We start from the raw sequence: 19372 nt of genomic DNA, 5'->3' as shown, positions 1-19372 counted from the left end.
GGCTCTGAGCAGTCAGCACAGAGCACGACACGGGGCTCAAACTCACGGACAGTGAGATCGTGACCTGAGCCGAAATCGGATGCTTAACCAACTGAGCCACCCAGGCGCCCCTGTTTTTTTCTCTTTAAAAAATTTTAAATGTTTATTTTTGAGAGAGAAAGAGAGATCATGAGCAGGGAAGGGGGACAGAGAGGCAGACACAGAATCCGAAGCAGGCTCCAGGCTCCGAGTTGTCAGCACAGAGCCTGACGTGGGGCTCGAACTCATCAGCTATGAAATCATGACCTGAGCCAAAGTTGGATGCTCAACCGACTGAGCCACACAGGCACCCTGAGAAAAGTTAAAACTTTTTTTTAAACTTATTTTAAAAAAAATAACTTTAAGGGGCACCTGGGTGGCTCAGTTGGTTGAGCGTCTGACTTCGGGTCAGGTCATGATCTCAGAGTTTGTGGGTCTAAGCCCTGCATCCGGCTCTGTGCTGACAGCTCAGAGCCTGGAGCCTGCTTCAGATTCTGTGTCTCCTTCTCCCTTTGCCCCTCCCCCATTCGTGTTCTGTCGCTTTCTCAAAAATAAGTAAGCATTAAAAAAAATTTCTTTTAAATAACTTTAAGCTATGAAGCTTAAATTACAGTAACTAACTATAATTTTTTTTTTTGAACACGCAGAAAACAAACTAAAATAATTCCACTGGTTCTCAAACTTTACCATCTACCAGAATCACCTGGTGGGCTTATTGAACCCAGAGTGTCTGATTCAATAAGTTTGGGGTAGGACCTGAGAATGTATTTCTAACAAGCTCCCAGATGATGTGGTCAGGAGCACTTTGAAAACAACTAGTTTAAACAATTAGAACTGAGAAAGACCTCACAGATGAATAACATAAAGCCTGAATAACTACCACAGTCTTTCTGATTACCAATCTAAGGTTCTTTCCATTGTTAGGGTTCAGCTATTATGTTATAAATATTTCATGTATCTTTAGGAAGTGCAATTCTGTCCAATTCAACAGACATTTTTCTGAACACTTATATAAGACATGATCCTTGCCTTAAAGAAGTCTACTCTAGCTGGATGAAAAGAGACTCACTGTCAAATAATTACAACCCAAAGTGACTGGTCCCACAACAGAAATGCATGTAACGTGCCTCAGGAATGTAACTGAGGAGAACTCCAGAGAAGACTATCTGGGGACTTTGGAGGGTAATTAGGAGCGTACCAGGAGGACAGAACGGGGTGGGAGGGAGAGCATTTTAGAGATGCACATTCACAGAAAAGAAAAAAAAAAATCTATCAAGCACCTACTGTGGACCAGACACCGTACTAAGTATGGGAATAAAACAGTGAGAAAAGGTATGGTAGTAGCCTTTAATGAGGCTTGCAATCTGAAAGGGAAACAAACAATAATTCAAGTAAACATAAAGTCGCAATTTTGATAAGTGTTATGCATAAGAGATATTTTATGAGAATGTATAACAGGAAGATCTAGTCAAAGAAATGCTTCCCTACAAAAAGGGTCTGAAGGATGGTACCTTGGCATTCTATACAACATGTTCAAACCTTTGTGTGTAAGAATGTTTGTAGGCACTATTAGTGTTAAAGTGAACACTGTGTCTCCTTTCAAAGTTCAAAGGAGGGATATTGGTAGGCTACTACTCAACTCTACAAGACAAAAGACTGTCAATTAGCTTCTTCACACTGCCTGGCAATAACTATGAATACTCATGCCCATTATCTAGGAAACCCATTTCCCAATATCAACAAACAGGGGAACTTTACTAATTATGAAAATAGCCTGGTGAACACAGTATAAGAGCAAGGGTAACCAGGTGGTCTTAAGAAATGAGTAGTGTGTTCCTTCTTTCTCTATCCAGTGACCATAACAAGTGAAGCAATCAGACATGGCAAATTCTTGTTCCTTGTCTCCCTTCTCTTTGATTCTGTTCTAAACATCACCCTCCTCCTAACTGTGAGCACTCAACCACAGAATGGAATAGATTAATTTTATTACATTATGCTTTGTCTTCATAAAAAGTTAACCAACCAGCAATATGAGTCTTAATGATGTAAACAGTACTATGCTATGTATATGCCAGGGAAACCAGGCCCTGTCCTCATGGAGCATACAATATAGACATAATTAAATTTTCTACCTTGGGGGCACCTGGGTGGCTCAGTTGGTTGAGCAACTAACTTCAGCTCAGGTCATCATCTCACAGTTTGTGGGTTCGAGCCCCGCGTTGGGCTCTGTGCTGACAGCTCGGAACCTAGAGCCTGCTTCAGATTCTATGTCTCCCTCTCTCTCTGCCCCTCTCCAACTTGTGCTGTCTCTGTCTCTCAAAAGTAAGTAAACATAAAAAAATGTCTATCTTGTACACAGTTAGACATCATGAGAGATACGGAAAAAATTATGAGGATTCGAGAAAGAGGTTTCCTTCTACACACAGGACTAAGGAAGCAGTATCACAAATGAGCTTTAGAAGATGAGAACTAAAGGGGCACCTGGGTGGCTCCATCGGTTAAGTATCTGATTCCTGATTTCAACTCAGGCGTGATTTCAGGGTCGAGACTGAGTCCCGCATTGGGTTCCATGCTGAGCATGGAGCCTGCTTAGGATTCTAGAAAGAAAGAAAGAAAGACAGAAAGAAAGAGAAAAAGGATAAACTTTACCTTAAAAAAAAAAATGAGAACTAGGGTAGAGACAGGGAGACAAAATAGCACAAGTGTGTGGAAAAAAACAAGAAGGTAGCTTGGTTTGGCTGGAACATATATAAGTTAAGAGTAGCTAATAAGACTATAGTCAATTAGGGCCTGAATATCAGGCTAAGGAGTTTGTGCCTACAATGGCAAACGCTTAAGTTAACCAAGCACTTATAAACAATTTCCAAAAAGTAAGTTTTATTTTCACTAATTCCACACATGAAAAATTAAAGTTCCCAGGGTTGCTTGGCTGGCTTAGTCGTAGAGCATACAATTCTTGATCATAGGATCATTGAGTTCAAGCCTCACATGGGGGGTAGAGTTTACTTAATAAAAAATAAAAATAATAATAAAGAAATGAAGTTAAAAAAAGGTAAGTTTAATAAGCTGAAATTCAAAGCCAGGTCACATGAACCAAAGCCTAGTGTCCCTCCCATACCACCAGTGACTACAGAATGGGAAAGCTACAGAGAATAGGAACAACACGATCAGAACCTTGGAGCATAAACATTAAGAAATGACGGAGGGACACCTGGCTGGCTGGCTCAGTCAGTAGAGCATCTGACTCTTAACCTTAGAGTCAGAATTCAAGCTCTACATTGGGCGTGAAGTCTACTTAAAAAATAAATAGTAAATAAAATTAAAATTTTTTTAATTTAGGGGTTCCTGAGTGGCTCAGTCGGTTAAGCGTCTGACTTCGGCTCAGGTCATGATCTCACGGTTCGTGAGTTCAGGCCCCGCGTTGGGCTCTGTGCTGATGGCTTGGAGCCTGGAGCCTGGAGCCTGCCTCAGATTCTGTGTCTCCCTCTGTCTGTCCCTCTGCTGCTTGCACTCTGTCTCTCACATTGTCTCAAAAATAAATAAACATTAAAACAAATTTAAAAAAAAATTTTTTTTTTTTAATTTAAATGGCAGTGGGAACTATCTAACAATGAATACTAGTAATTCATCGGGTCTTAGCTACTGATTAAACATGAGGAATAACAGACAAAGGAGTAATAGCTGATAACACCATTAAAAAAAAAAAAAGCAGTGGTCTCTTCCATCTTAAAATATAACACACAAAAACCTAAGAGAGCCTTCTCTGGATCCTACACTTTAACTTGTAGCTACAACCTGCTCCCCTTCTCTCTTCACAGCCAATGTCTCTAAATGTCTCCTCTTTCATGATGTTTAATGTAACATTTATCTGATGTGTTCTGCTCCCAAATGCCACTGAAACCCCTGTTTAGTCACCATTAACCTCTATGTTGCCAAATCCAATGAAAATCTCAGCCTCTGGGTAGCATCGACCTCACCTGACCACTGCCCTCCTGTTTTTTTACATTCTCAGTATGAAATGTTGTTTATGTAGCCCCTTCTTCCGTCATTTTCCTGACCTATAAAATTGAAATAAAAGCACCTTCTTCATAGTTATGAGCATTAAGTGAGTAAAAATACACTAATGCTTAACACGGTGCTTGATAAACAGTACCACAGTTTCCTGTCTTCCAAGATACCAGTCTCTCTTGATTTTCCTCATACTTTTCTGCACACCCCTACCCCCCGCAATACTTTTGTAAGCTTACTCCACGTCTACCCAACTTCATTGACCATACCTATGCCAACGAGACACAACAAACCCTTCCTGTGGCCAGAACCAGTTACCTACTCCACAGTTCTACCAGATGTCTCATAGGTATCTCACATTCAATCTATCCAAACTTACTCAAAACTGAGCTTATGTTCTTCCCTTCTATCTCCAGCCCTACCCTTCCTTCAGTGTGCCCTATCTTGATAAAAGGACTACACCACAAGCCATTCACATGAGAAAACCTTGAGAGGCATGTTTACACGTACCCCCTTAAACCCACCCTCCCATGTATCCAAGGAACCAAAGTCCTATGATTCTATTTTCTAAATATTCCATAACCTCCCGAATTCCACTGCCCACATTCGCAACTATATTGCCGTCTTACCTCAACCACTGTAGTAGCCTCCTACTTGGCGTCATCAAATCCATTCTCCCTCCCTCCCTGATCCCTTCCCTATCCTGCAGCTGTTTATCAGTCCACCCATATTAGTCCTCTGATAAACTTCTGCCTTCCCACCATCTTCAAGATAAAGCCTTACTTGACCTGACCCCTGACTATCTTGTCAAGATTTTAACTCTCTCCTCCATCTACTTCTTTGCACTACACTAGCCTTTTTGGTCTTGCTTGGTTGGTAGGTTCTTCAAACACATCAGATTCCTTCCAATCTCAGGGTTTCTGCATATGCTAATGACTTCCTTTTTGACTGGTTACCTCTTACCCTTCCGGTCTCAGTTTTACTTTTTAAGTTTACTTACTTTTGGGCGGTGGGGGGAGGTAGGGGCAGAGAAAGAGGGAGACCAAGGATCCAAAGCCGGTTCCATGCTGACAGTGGAGAGCCCAACACAGGAGAGCCCAACACATGAACCGCGAGATCATGACCTGAACTGAAGTCGGGCGCTTATGCCCAACTGAGCCATCCAGGAGCCCCCAGGTCTTAGTTTTAAAGGCTTTCTCAGGAAAAGTGTTCTCTGATGCCTCCTCCCACTCCTGAAGTTTAGATTAGGTCACCTTATTATATATTCTCACTGCATCCTATATTTACCTTTGTAGTCCTTTGCATAACTATAATTGACATTACTAGCAGAAATATTTAATTACTGACTTCCCCACCGGACTGTAAGCTTCATGACAAAAGGACGATGCCTGTCTTGCTCATCACTGTATCCCAGTGTCTTTGTTTGGTGTCTGACACAAAGTTATAATATTTTCTCATTCACACCACAGGATTTTACGTTAGCTGGTCCCTCTACCCAGAGCTCTTTTGACACAGATTTGGTCCCCTAAGCCCTTGAACTTCACAAGAATGACTCCACACATCCTTCAGGTCTCAGTCACAAAATGCCATCTTCTCAGGGAGCCTTTCGTGATCATCTAATCTCAAGGAGCAATCCTTACCCTAATAAGTACAGATGACCCTTGAACGACATGGGTTTGAACTGCATGGGTTCACCTACATGCAGATTTTTTCTGATCAACATAGCACAGTATTGTAGATGTATTTTCTCTTCCTTATGATTTTCTTTACGTTTTCTCTAACTTACTTTATCATAAGAATACAACAGGGGTGGGCGCCTGGGTGGCGCAGTCGGTTAAGCGTCCGACTTCAGCCAGGTCACAATCTCGCGGTCCGTGAGTTCGAGCCCCGCGTCAGGCTCTGGGCTGATGGCTCGGAGCCTGGAGCCTGCTTCCGATTCTGTGTCTCCCTCTCTCTCTGCCCCTCCCCCGTTCATGTTCTGTCTCTCTCTGTCCCAAAAATAAATAAAAAACGTTGAAAAAAATTTAAAAAAAAAAAAAAAAAAAAAAAGAATACAACAGGGGTGCCTGGGTGGTTGGTTCAGTTGGTGGAGCATCTTAATTTCAGCTTAGGTCATGAGCTCACAGTTCGTGGGATCGAGCCCTGCATCAGGGTCTGCACTGGTAGCATGGAGTCTGCTTGGGATTCTCTCTCTCTGCCCCCACTCCTGCTCATATTCACATGCATGTGTGTGCACACTGTCTCTCAAACACTTAAAAAGAGAATACAACATATATATAACATACAAAACTTATGTTAATTGACTATTTATGTTGCAGGAAGGCTTCCAGTCAAAATAGGCTATTACGACTTAAGTGTTTGGGGAGTCACTAGTTACACATGGATTTTCATGTGCCCCTAGCCCCCATGTTGTCCCAGGCTCAACTGTATTTCATCAACTTCTTAATTTCTTCAGAGCAATCAGCACTATTTGAAAGCACAGTATTTGGAAGTTCTAAAAAGTAAGGCTCGGGGCGCCTGGGTGGCGCAGTCGGTTAAGCGTCCGACTTCAGCCAGGTCACAATCTCGCGGTCCGTGAGTTCGAGCCCCGCGTCAGGCTCTGGGCTGATGGCTTGGAGCCTGCAGCCTGTTTCCGATTCTGTGTCTCCCTCTCTCTCTGCCCCTTGCCCGTTCATGCTCTGTCTCTCTCTGTCCCAAAAGTGAATAAACGTTGAAAAAAAAAAAAAAATTTAAAAGTAAGGCCCAAGTAGCCGGCACAGTGAAAGCACTGAACAAACATTTATGCGAATGAATCTCCTGAATGAGAAAAGATTACCTGGGGAACACCCAAAGTTCAGCAACAAAACGTATACAAACTGTCCTTCAACAAAGTAGAAAAAGAGGCAGTACAGTTTAGAAGGCTTGGTAGCCAGACTGCCCACTTTGGATCCTGACTCTTACTCTTGTTGGCTGGATAACCTAACCTCAGACAAGTTACTTAATTGTACTTGCCTCAGTTTCCAAACCAGAAAATGGGAATCACAGAACCTATCTCAAAGGGTTGCTGAGAATTAAGTCAGTTATATGTGTAAAGTGCAGCACCAAGCACACAGTATGCACTCAATTAATGTGTACTATTATCCATCAGATCGGACTTTTTCCTACCTTGTTTTAAATACACAGGGTGACTTTTCCTTTATCTTATCCACTCAAAAAGGCTCACCATTTTTGTTTGTTTGTTTGTTCACCACACAACTCCAAGGGCACCTTTCAGATAGATTCAGATATCTGAATGGCACCTTTGGGAATTGTGCAACATGGTAGCACCATCCTCAAGTTCTGGCAACCCCCTCCCCCTGGATTATGATGATCAGAAGATAAAGATGATCAAAAGACACAAGAAACAGAGAAGTACTTTGGAAACTATGAAAGTACTACACAGTGATCACTGTATTTATGAATCTACATTCTCTTGAAGTCACTGTCAGAAACAAGGGTGTGTTGGCCAGATTACTGCCCTGACCGGAAAGAGTTCCTAGCTTCCATGATCCATGGATATAAAGAGATAGATTAAGGTTGGGGCTACCCTGAATTCACAATGAGGGCCACAACCAGCTCATGAAGTTGTTTCTTAAGAATGGTCATAGGGTATTGAGCTACAGGGCAATTCATTCTATTTCAGTATTTGCTCACATCAATACCACAGCTTTTATCTCATTTTTCTATCCTTCAAAGAGAATATCAAAAGGAAATTTCTTGTTGTAACTTAATTGTTGATCTCAAGACAGTGCATACTTACTTACTTTGGTTATCCAAATAAGCTGATTTCAAGATAAATTAAAAGGAGTATTAAATTGGCGCCTGGGTTGAGGATTTTCCATAACCATTTAGTTTTTGACAATTGACAACAAAACCCTTCATACTTACTTTGGGCAAAGCCCTAGGGAAACTCAGTTTGAGAAGGCTTTTGAAATGTTCTGTGTTAGACTTAAAACTCTTAAGATTAACAGCAGAAAATCAGGATGGAAACATAGAACCTATCTACTGGATATTTCTCTTTAAATCAGGGTTTTCAATCTCACACTGTTGACATTCTGGACTAGATAACCCTCCTCTGTGGGGGGTTGAGCTGTGCGTTTAGGATATTTTAACAGCATCCTTGGCCTCTACTCACTAGAATACCAGTAGTACTTCCCTAATCTGACAATCAAAAATGTCTCCAGGGGCACCTGGGTGGCTCAGTTGGTTAAGCATCCAACTTCAGCTCAGGTCATGATCTCACAGTTCATGGGTTCAAGCCCCATGTCAGGCTCTGTGCTGACACCTCCTCGGAGCCTAGAGCCTGCTTCAGATTCTGTGTCCCCCTCTCTCTCTGACCCTCCTCTGCCCACACTCTGTCCCTCTCTCTCTCAAAAATAAATAAACATTAAAAAAAAATGTCTCCTGATATTGCCAAATATCCCAAAGAGGCAAATTCACACCCAGTCGAGAACCCTTGCTTTAAGTAATCTGTTCCAATTTTCTAAAACATCTACCCAATATTCTCTCCTCTCCCTTTCAAAACTCCTTCCTTTGGGGCACCTGGGTGGCTCAGTCGGTTGAGCTTCCGACTTTGGCTCAGGTCAAGATCTCATGGTCTGTGAGTTCGAGCCCCATGTCTGGCTCTGTGCTGACAGCTCAGAGCCTGGAGCCTGCTTCAGATTCTGTGTCTCCCTCTCTCTCTGACCCTCCCCCACTCATGCTCTGTCTCTGTCTCAAAAATAAATACACATTAAAAAAAATTTAAAGGGGCGCCTGGGTGGCTCAGTCGGTTGAGCGTCCGACTTCGGCTCAGGTCATGATCTCGCAGTTCATGAGTTCAAGCCCCACGTCGGGCCCTGGTGCTGACAGCTCAGAGCCCGGAGCCTGCTTTAGATTCTGTGTCCCCCTTTCTTACCACCCCACCCCTGCTTGTGCTCTGTCTCTCTCTGTCTTTCAAAAATGAATAAACATAAAAAAATTTTTTTTTAATTTAAAACTCCTTCCTGATCTTCCTAATAACCCAGACTTAATCCCAGGGTCCACCTTAATTCTTCATTCGCCTCCCAAATCCTCAGAAATCCCTAAGTACAATTCCCTCTATGACAGGTCAGTTCTCTTGTCGAAACAGCTGGTGATTAAGATGATACTGAAACTCAGCACTTGTGATCCCCAATCAAGCACTTTTTTCCATCATAACATGCTGCTAGCCATCAGTCACCAAGTTTTGTGAGCCCTTCATTTTTCCTCCCTTTCTGTTTCTATTAACTATTCCCCAGAACAGTGGTTCTCAAACTTCTGCATGTATCAGAATCACCTGGCCTGTTAAAACACAAATTGCTGGGCCCCAACACAGGGTTTCTAATACAGTAAATACAGAGCAGGGTCCCCCAAATTTGCATTTCTAACATGTTCCCAGATACCCAGATAATGCTGATGCTGCTGGTGAGGGAACCACACTTGGAGAACCACTGCCCTAGAGCTCAGATACCTATCACCTTAAGAGATAACTTATTTCGGGGCACCTGGGTGGCGCAGTCGGTTAAGCGTCCGACTTCAGCCAGGTCACGATCTCGCGGTCCGTGAGTTCAAGCCCCGCGTCAGGCTCTGGGCTGATGGCTCAGAGCCTGGAGCCTGTTTCCGATTCTGTGTCTCCCTCTCTCTCTGCCCCTGCCCCGTTCATGCTCTGTCTCTCTCTGTCCCAAAAATAAATAAACGTTGAAAAAAAAAAAAAAGAGATAACTTATTTCAATATTCTTTTGGACACATCTCAGACCTGAAACTGCAAAAATATTACGCCTAAAACACCACTTTGATCAAATTGCTATTTGATTAAAAACAAACCACAACTTCCAATGGCTCTCTACCTGGCCTTCATAATTGTTTAAAGTATGTTCCCAACATTATGAACAGTGCCTCCCAAAACAAATCTACTTTAGTCCTATGAATCTAATGAGCATCCTCAGGATAGGCCTAAGAAGTGTCCCACTCCATAGTAAAGCTTATGCTGTCTTTACCTCCTGTAAGGCCACCCTCTTCCCTCCTCCTCTCTACCTACCTGAAGGAGGCCTTCACCACTGTATCTGCCAAAACCACTCGCTTGGTCACTATCTGCTGCCTTCTATCTTTATGGTTTAAGTTTTTACCAAGTACTCACAGATAGAGAAAACCCCCAAGAACCTAAAATTTAAAACAGAAAACAATGATATGAGTGACATGCATAAATAAAAGGCTTGACATACACACAAACTGCACAAATACTGCTGTTTTAATAGATCAAGTGCAATAAGCTCAAAGTTCACAAAAAGAATGTGCCAACTTTTTCTAAACATGATAAAACACTGACTGTCAAATATTTGTAGCTATCTCAATTAGGATGTTAGGATCTGTGAGGGAAGAAATTTTAAAAGCAGTTTCAAAAAACGAGAAAGTACTTAGTCTGCAACTTTCTACAACAGGAGTGGCTATCATTTGTTTTCTGTATGAGATAACAGCTAGAAAGATGACAAGGTGTGACACAAGAAACATGGGGTTCAAGGTCTGGTTCCATTCCTCACCAACTTTGTGATCTTGGCCAAGTCACAGGCTAAAGGTTCCATTTCCATTAAAAAAAAAAAAAAAAAAAAAAAAAAGTTTAAAACTATACCATCTACCTTATAGGCAGTTTTGAGAATTAAATAAGGTAATGTATATGAAAGAACTCAGCCTAGTATGTGGCTCATAAATGCTTACTGAATTCTAACATTTGTTGACATAAAAGCACAAAGCAACAATATAGGATTATTCCAAAAATGAGATTACACAGAGCAAATTAATGAAAACTACAGTCAAGGATGTCCACTTCCCAAGAAGAAAAAAAAGACTTTTTTTAACGTTTATTTATTTTGAGAGAGAGAGCAAGCAAGCAGGGGAGGGGCAGAGGGAGAGAGAGAATCACAAGCAGGCTCCATGCACAGAGCCTGACATGGGGCTTGATCTCATGATCCATGAGATCGTGACTTGAGCCAAAATCAAGAGTTGGATGCTTAACTGACTGACCCACCCAGGCGCCCCCAAGAAGAAAAATTTTGCAGGATATAAAATAATGCCATGTCTCTCTGTATGGTATACAGTAAATATATCAATTCTTTGGCTTAATGATCAAAACCAAAACTTGAGAATAACACAAACACCATCACTTGCAACTTTGCAACTTTAAGGCTATCTAAAAGCCAGCTAAAACCTTGAAATAGAAGATTTAGGACAGGATTAGAGGTAGGAGAACTTAAAATTCAGAATGAGCTTTTAAAGTTAACATTTTTTCATTTGTAATGGCCCAAACACTATAAATATGTAAATATGTTCATCTGGGATGTGTGCTAAGCATATACAACATATATACAGATATTACATATATATACATATATATGTATATGTATATATATTATATCTGTATATATATCGTCATAGCTTAAAGCTTCTGGTTCAAGGTGCCTGGGTGGCTCAGTTGATTAAGCATCTCACTCTTGATATCAGCTTAGGTCATGATCTCATGGTTGTGAGATTGAGCCTCACGTCCATGCTCAGCGTGGAGCCTGCTTGGGATTCTCTCTATTCCTCTACCACTCATTCTCTCTCTCAAAAGTAGCTTCTGGTTCTATGTACACTGCAAGACATACCCAGGTATTTGGCTCATCCCCAGTCACCAAATTCTCCTCCATTCCAGTGGCTTATTCCTAGCACTCAAGAAATTGGTAGCAAAGAAAAGTATTTATCAGGGCTTTCAACAACATCAACAAATACTTATTGAGCCCTTTCTGTGTTGTAGACGGAGTACTTTCTCTTTTTTTTGAGGCTACTTATTGAGCACTTTCTATGTGTAAGGCACTATTTGAAGCATCCAGTATATACCATAAACAAAAAGAAAGTCTCAACTCTCAAGGAGCATATACTCCAAAGGAGAGAGATGCACAAACAAACAAACAAGTATGGTACTGATTAGTGCTCAGCAAAATAAAACAAGAGAAAGTGATAGGGCTTAAATACAGTCCTCATTATGTGTCCCTAAAATATAGCTTACTGTGGAAGACTGATGCATAAGAATGAAGAATTAGCTCCCTCATTATTTGCATTTTGAATCACCCAAAAAATGGGCAACAAGTTTTTCCTACATCATCAGTAAGGAGGCTGCAACACTCGGAACAATGTACTCCTCCACCAACACAGTTGAAGGTTAAGTCTAATGAAATAATTATAAGTAAGCAAATTCAACAATTTAGATCGTCTTAATTTTTTTCCAGTTGTTAACAGTATGATACTTTCATGCTAGGAAAAAAAATGGCTTAAAAGTAGGATTTTATTTTGCCTAGTCCATTCTTGGTCAGAATAGACCTTAGTGTGGTCAGAAAGACCACTCATTCAGAGTAGGACTGTTTGCAAAAGGGATGATCTGGTAACTGCTGCTGAATCTGGGAAGACAATTTTTAAGGGTAACCCAAAGAATGGTGAGAATATCACTAGGGCTCCAGTGCCCCCAGTTTCTTACAAAAGATAAATGATTTAGCTGTTTCGAAGAAAACCGTATGTTGGGAACATTAACAGTACTGAACATCCAATAGTATAAGAACATCCTTTAGAATATCTCTTAATGTCATCATCAAGATTGACAAGCAAACTGAATTCTCAAGTAAATCGACAACTCCTTCTTCAGATAACACCACTAGACTTAGGCAAATTCAGGAGGAAAAATATTCAGGTTACATAATTTCTTTTACCAGGAAGTATACTGTCTTCACTTTCTTTTACAATGATTTAGGTGTCCGTTTGTTTCTACAATTGCCTTTGGCAGAAGCTAATGAATTTTTTCCATACTAAATGTAACAATGTGTACAAAATATTATACACGTTGAAGGCACATATCATAATCCAGTGTATTAAAATATTTAACAAGGGCCATCTCTTCCAATAAAAGTGGAAAAAGTCCCATGTTAAAGTGATACTACATAGCATAGAAATCTTAAGCATTTAAATGCACATTATTTTGCCCTTGATTTTCTATGCAATAATAAGGATTGCTCTGGATTGGTATGATTTTAGAAACCTGAAAGATCATTATAATTGCTAAGGATTTAACTTAACATTTTAGATTAAGAAACTGTAAGGTATTATACTGAACATTCTCTACAAATAAATACTTAAATATACACGGACAGTAACAAACATCCAAAACTGCTCCAACACTTTGGCTCGTGAAATCAAATGGGAAAAAAAAAAGTTCCATCTTCAGTACTTGTCAATATCTCAATAAGGTTCTCCATCTAAATTTACCAGAAACACAGAAATAAATCCTCTTTACCTCAGGACAACCAAATACCCACCCATCGCCAACACTGAAGCTTCTATCCCTCTCACTGGACTACCCTTTCAAGTGGATCAATTTGCCTTAGAGATCTATCTGGCTTTGTTCTAGGAATCTATACACAAAACTACTGATCTTCTCATTAAAAAACAAAACAAAACAATGTCTTGCTTAGGAATAATCAAACATTGTTCGCCCACCCTTGTCATTTCCTACTCTGCAAAACAAGCATTCTCGCTCCAGAAAGTAAAGTAGAGCAAATATCCCAAATGTACTACATACACACCATCTTCAAAGGTACAATTTCTCTTCCACATGTAATAGTAAACAGATTGGCAAAAGGCATGCCATTTTTTTTAAACGAGCTGTTTCTGACTTTAAAAAATGACAAAGAGGGGGCGCCTGGGTGGCGCAGTCGGTTGAGCATCCGACTTCAGCCAGGTCACGATCTCGCGGTCCGTGAGTTCAAGCCCCGCGTCAGGCTCTGAGCTGATGGCTCAGAGCCTGGAGCCTGTTTCCGATTCTGTGTCTCCCTCTCTCTCTGCCCCTCCCCCATTCATGCTCTGTCTCTCTCTGTCCTAAAAATAAATAAACGTTGAAAAAAAAAAATGACAAAGAGGATACAAACACAATCAAAACTTGCCAAATTCAGCCTATGCACTTGAGAAATAGCTATATCATCAGCAAAAAGCACTGATATGATCTATTGTTAGATCATTACTATTAACAGTATTCTTACTAATAAAAATACAACTTTTTTTTTTTTAAAGATAGGTAAAAGGTCCGAAATACAAAAAAGTCATTCCAAAATGAGTCTAGACTCAGGCTTTTAATACTTGTATTCTGTTCTGTCTCTCAAGAGGCTACTTTGAAGGTATATCACAGAGGGATGCCTATTTAGGTTTTGTCCCCTAAAACAACATGGAAGTAACATTTAAAAACACTATAGGGGCGCCTGGGTGGCGCAGTCGGTTAAGCGTCCGACTTCAGCCAGGTCACGATCTCGCGGTCCGTGAGTTCGAGCCCCGCGTCAGGCTCTGGGCTGATGGCTCGGAGCTTGGAGCCTGTTTCCGATGCTGTGTCTCCCTCTCTCTCTGCCCCTCCCCCGTTCATGCTCTGTCTCTCTCTGTCCCAAAAATAAATAAAAAACGTTGAAAAAAAAATAAATAAATAATAAAAACACTATAATCAATGTACTAGATAATTCCATTCAATCTGACAAATATATATTATACGAGACCATGCAAATTTGAATCACTAAGCCAAATAAGTAAACCTGTCATTTGTCTCTTTCAAACTTTATCCTCTATGACCAACAACTGCAAAACAAAAATAAGTTCTACACTTTAGCCTAAGGACAAGGTGTTAAAAAATAGTTAACTACTATAAAAATCAGCCTTTATAGTCTTAAAATTCCTCAAGTAAGATCTAACTTAATCAATGTTGGATCAATAGGAGCACTCACCAGAGAGAGAGAGAGAGAGAGAGAGAGAGAGAGAGAGAGAGAGACACATGAAGTTTGGTAGGCAAACTTGTCACTCAAATAAGCTGCCAACATGCTCTCATATCAAAAATTATGGTATAGAAGGGATTTACACTTCAGATATAATTTGGTCATGTAATCTTAGAAAGAAAAATACATGGGACGCCTGGGTGGCTCAGCTGGTTAAGCATCCGACTTCAGCTCAGGTCATGATCTCACAGTTAGTCTGAGCCTTGCGCCGCAGGGCTCTGTGCGGACAGTGAGGAGCCTGGAGCCTGCTTCGGATTCTGCGTCTCCCTCTCTCTCTGCCCCTCCCGTGTGTGTGCGAGCTCTCTCTAAAATACATGAACATTTAAAAAAACTTAAAAAAAAAAAAAAAAGGAAAACAGACATCACTCTAAACTTCAGAATTATCACCCAAAATTCTAAATAAGAGCCCCCAAAATACCTGATGTACCCTCTTATACAACACTGCTACAATAGCACATGAACCAAAAGAAAAAATATGCTAGATAAGGAAAGGGTTAATGTGTGCAACAGGTAGCACTTTATGATTTAAAAAAAAAAAAACAAAACAAAAACTTGCCAGGACAAAAGTCAAGATTCCTTGGATCTCCTCACTGCTACCTCCCTATCTTAAAAATGTTAAAAAATGTGAAGAACTTTTGCTAGCTGAAGAAAAGGCTCTTCCTTTGAAAGACTGGATCCCAAGATCCAAGATCCCTCAGGTATTTATGTAACAGCTCAACAATTCTTACAGGCCTGACATGATACAAATGAATTCCCCATATAGAGCTGGGAATAATCACCTGGGAAGAGAATTTTGCAGCATCCTTTCTTCTACGTTCCCAAAGCTTAAGAAATGTCAAAACAAAAACCAATCCTTAGCACACAAAATTTCACTACTGATACACGTAGTTTATTTCTAAAAGCTAAAGAAATGTATTCTCAATACACGAATTGGGAGACAAGAGGCAAATCTCTGAAATAAGACTTGCCAGAACATACGCCTGCTAGATATACTTGCCAATGCACTCCACACCTTTGTAAGAGTCACATTTAAAAAAAGAAAAAGTAGCCTTTTCTCAAAAAGAGTGGAGATCATCAGAAAATAGATTATAGAATCACTCTTCCCCACCCCCCCAAATTCAGTCTAAAATGCAGACCTAAAGAAGACCACCACAAATTCCTTCAGTAATCTTCTAGGTCTTTCAGTTTACCAAAATTCACACAGTACAGACAATTCTTTGCTTTTCCCCAAACCTTACTCTAAAGACACAAATTCAAATTTCTGAAATATATGGTGAGAATATTAACAAAGTTCTCTTTCACTAGGAAATACCAAAATCAAATTCTTAAACTCCAATAGGGAAACCCTGAAAGTAGGTCTTAAAGCAGCAAGCATTCATATGCACACACAAGGAAATTCCCTCCAAATCATTACTAAGTAAAAATTTCTTTCAACAAGATGCATCTCATATTTCCCTCCCAAAAATACAAAACACAGAACTTTTGGTATTCCACATTTTCACTCAGTCCCCACCAACCCTCTAAACCTATCAGTATTACTTGTGTGTTAAAAAATAAAAATAAAAATCCATAGTTCTACTCCCCAGCTCAAAGCCACAAATCCTGACACACCATAATCTACAAAATGATATAGAACTATCCTTCATCAGTTTCGCCCCTAAGATTTACATTCGAATCTAACTTAATCAGATTACGTATCAGTACTGCAAAATTAGTAATCCTTGTCACGCTGTAATCCACAAAATCCTTTGATTTACAATAGTTTGTATAGAAATTAAGACTACATATACAAGTCCATTTCCAAACAGGGTGAGTATTAAGGCTCTAACTGCTTGGCCTAAAAACCAAATGAATATACCTTCTTTCCTCTGGTACACAGGAAAGCCACCTGAAAAGTTTTAATGATAGTAGGTTCACAAATAGAAACAAAATAGTTATTGTGCTTCAAAATCGGAAAAAAAAAAAAAAGAGGATAAAATACTAACCAATCTCTGGCTGTAACGAATCCTTTCTTCTTCGGGTTCCATCTCTCACTCTTCTGTTGAAATTACTGTAAAGAAACCACTCCAGGGCTGCCTTCCTCTTCCTCCTTAGGAACCAGATTGCAACACTAAAGAATAATGATATGAGCAGAGATGAGAACTCATCCTCAAACTCAAGCTTTCTTTCAGAGAAAGAAGATTTAAGATATGTGTAAGTTAAAGGCTGACAAATCTGGTTCCTCTTCATCAGTCTGAGACCCCTCTGCTCTCGGGCAAGTGGTTCCATGTCATGACCAACGTTAATCACGTTACAACTGTCCGAGGCCTAGGCAAAAGGAGGTGATGCTGGTTTCAGTTCCTGGTGGATGGGCCACACCACTGTTTCTCCCCACAGGACTACAATCAGCAAGCCTCCCCTTGATGGCAGCGATAGAAAAAAAAAAAAAAAAAAAAAAAAAGAGGTGGGGGGAGACTTTTATCTGTAGAGAGCTGACCAGGTGAAGCAGGCACTGAACTAATCCAGATCCCAATCAAATTAGTTCTCTCTCAATGGTAATTAGAAACTAAAAGGGGGGGGGGGGAGGGCAGACTACATAAAAAGAGGACAAGAAATCAGGATTTAAAGAAAGATTCCAAAACAATTTCCCATACCCCTCTAGTAAAGCCGTACACAATCGTCGCCTTCCTTCCCAGACTCCCTGGATCTTTTCATTCCCAAACCAACACTCCACCCCAACCAAGATGTGTACAACTCCGAAACAAATTCGAGAGAGTTGCATATCAGGTTCAAAAATTCCATTAGATCCTTTGGGATAAAGTAATAAAACGAGCGAATCCATCCAGAGAAATAAGTAAAATACATCTTTTCCAAAAATTACGACCGGTTTGCACCACGGTCGATCTATAATACCAAGAAAGGTTTTTCTTTTTTCTAAATATTCTCAAGGATAATGGCTTCCATAGGGAACGCAGATTTTTTTTCTCCTTTTTGTAACTACATTACAGCCACGTTAATAGCATCCTTTCAAAACTGCTCCAAGACCAGAGGACCCAATGACACAGTTTGCAAGAGCAGTTGGTGGCAGAGCCCTCCTAGAGGAAGCCCTTGTCCCAAGTCGGGAGGGAAAGAAACCGTGTTTGCACCCCCTGGGCGAGTGTCGCCCGGGACTGAGAGCAGCCAGGGCCGGCCAGGAAAATGGCAAATCTCGCCGGGATCCCCGAAAGGAAAGGCGTTTCAATGGTTCACCCATCGGAAAAAGAAATAGAAACTTTACATTAAGACTTTAGATACCACGGTGAACCAAACTTCCAGGAGGGGGGGGGGGCGCGGAGGGGGAATCTCACCGGGGATTTTGCTCGTGAGTTCTTGTCCAAGTGAGAAGTAAAAGATTCCAAAAACTGAGAGGAAAAATTAAATCCCAAACGTCGTCTTCGGTTTTTTCCGTGGATCGACCCACTATCCAGAGAGGGTCAGGGCGACCCGGAAAAGAGGAAACAGTTGCTGAATCAAACCTCCTCTTCAGGCTTCGGAGACCAGCAGTCGGAGGCGTCAGGAGAGGGGAGCGCGACCCCTCGGCGCCGAGCCCGGGGCGCCCCCGCCTCCCCCGGGCCAGCGGTCAGCAGCCCGAGCCCGAGCCCCGAGCCAGCCCCGGCCGCGGGGAGCGCCCTCTTCGCTGTGCCCTAGGCAAGCAGCCGCCCGGCCGCCTCCGGAGCCCAGGAGCGGCGGCCGATCAGCTGAGACCGGCCGGCCCGAGGTTCCCCGCGCCGCCCCGGCCCCCCGGAACGCGGGCCCCGGCCCCGGGGGGCGGAGAGGGCGGGAGCGGCGCGGCGCGCCGGGCTGGGGGCCCGGGCTCCCCTCGCGTCTCCCCCTCAGCCGGGGCTCCGCGCTGCGGGACGAGCCCCCGGCTACTCCCCAGTCGCAGAGGAGGGACTCCGGGGGATGGGCCCCCTGGCGTTGCCCCTCCTCCCGGAGCGCCCCCTGCCCAGGATAGACGGAGCGGCGACAGGCCCGGCCGCTGGGAAGGTGCTCTGCGAGCCGCAGCCTCCGCCGCCGCCGCCGCTGCCGCCGGGGAGGGGTGTTGTTTCCCTCACACAGGAGGAGCCGCTGAAGCAGCCGCCGCCATTTTGAACCCGTCAGACTCTCACATACACACAGCTCCGCGGCGCACTGCGCAGGCGCCGCCCCCCCACCCCTCCTCCGGCTCGCCTCCACCCCCACCCCCTTCCAAGCCTCCCTTCGTTTCTTACCGCTCTCCGGGGCGCACGTGAACGCGCACGCGTCACTCCCCTCTAACGCGGACACTCCGCGGCGCGCGCACGCGCGGATGCGTCGGCCTCGAATCGCCCGCGCCCGACGACGCCGACGCGGCTCCCGCCCCCCTTCGCGTCAGCCCGCCCGCCCTCCCGCCGGCCCACCGCCCCCGCTCCCCGAGGGCCTTCTTCCTGGGCTCGGGCCCGACCTGCTGCTCGCGCCTGCGCGCAGGCCAGGATCCTCCTCCGCGCGCGCCCTCCCCCCCC

At 42.6% G+C, this 19372-nt stretch overlaps 1 protein-coding gene across 3 annotated transcripts in view; it reads right to left on the bottom strand.

The window, feature by feature from the left end:
• KDM2A (lysine demethylase 2A) overlaps positions 1-18313 on the bottom strand; it is a 114612-nt gene extending 96299 nt beyond the window's left edge. Inside the window, exons 1-3 of one of the 3 annotated variants that reach the window (XM_040465764.1) lie at positions 18200-18302; positions 17071-17180; positions 16859-16983 (exon numbers count right to left, since the gene is read on the bottom strand). In XM_040465764.1, coding sequence (XP_040321698.1) covers positions 16859-16983; positions 17071-17141 — 196 coding nt within the window. In that variant the 5' untranslated portion in view covers positions 17142-17180; positions 18200-18302. Of the gene's footprint in view, positions 1-10081; positions 10204-16858; positions 16984-17070; positions 17181-18199 lie in introns of those variants that run through there. The other 2 variants (XM_040465761.1, XM_040465763.1) reach the window with 2 other exon arrangements.
• Positions 18314-19372: the final 1059 nt, after the last annotated feature.

The sequence above is a fragment of the Herpailurus yagouaroundi genome, unplaced genomic scaffold (genome assembly GCF_014898765.1).
Source record: "Herpailurus yagouaroundi ecotype Mexico unplaced genomic scaffold, PumYag 569, whole genome shotgun sequence".
NCBI classification, from domain to species: domain Eukaryota; kingdom Metazoa; phylum Chordata; class Mammalia; order Carnivora; family Felidae; genus Herpailurus; species Herpailurus yagouaroundi.
Note: the sequence above shows the minus strand (reverse complement) of the source record. Positions and strands in the feature narration are given on the sequence as shown.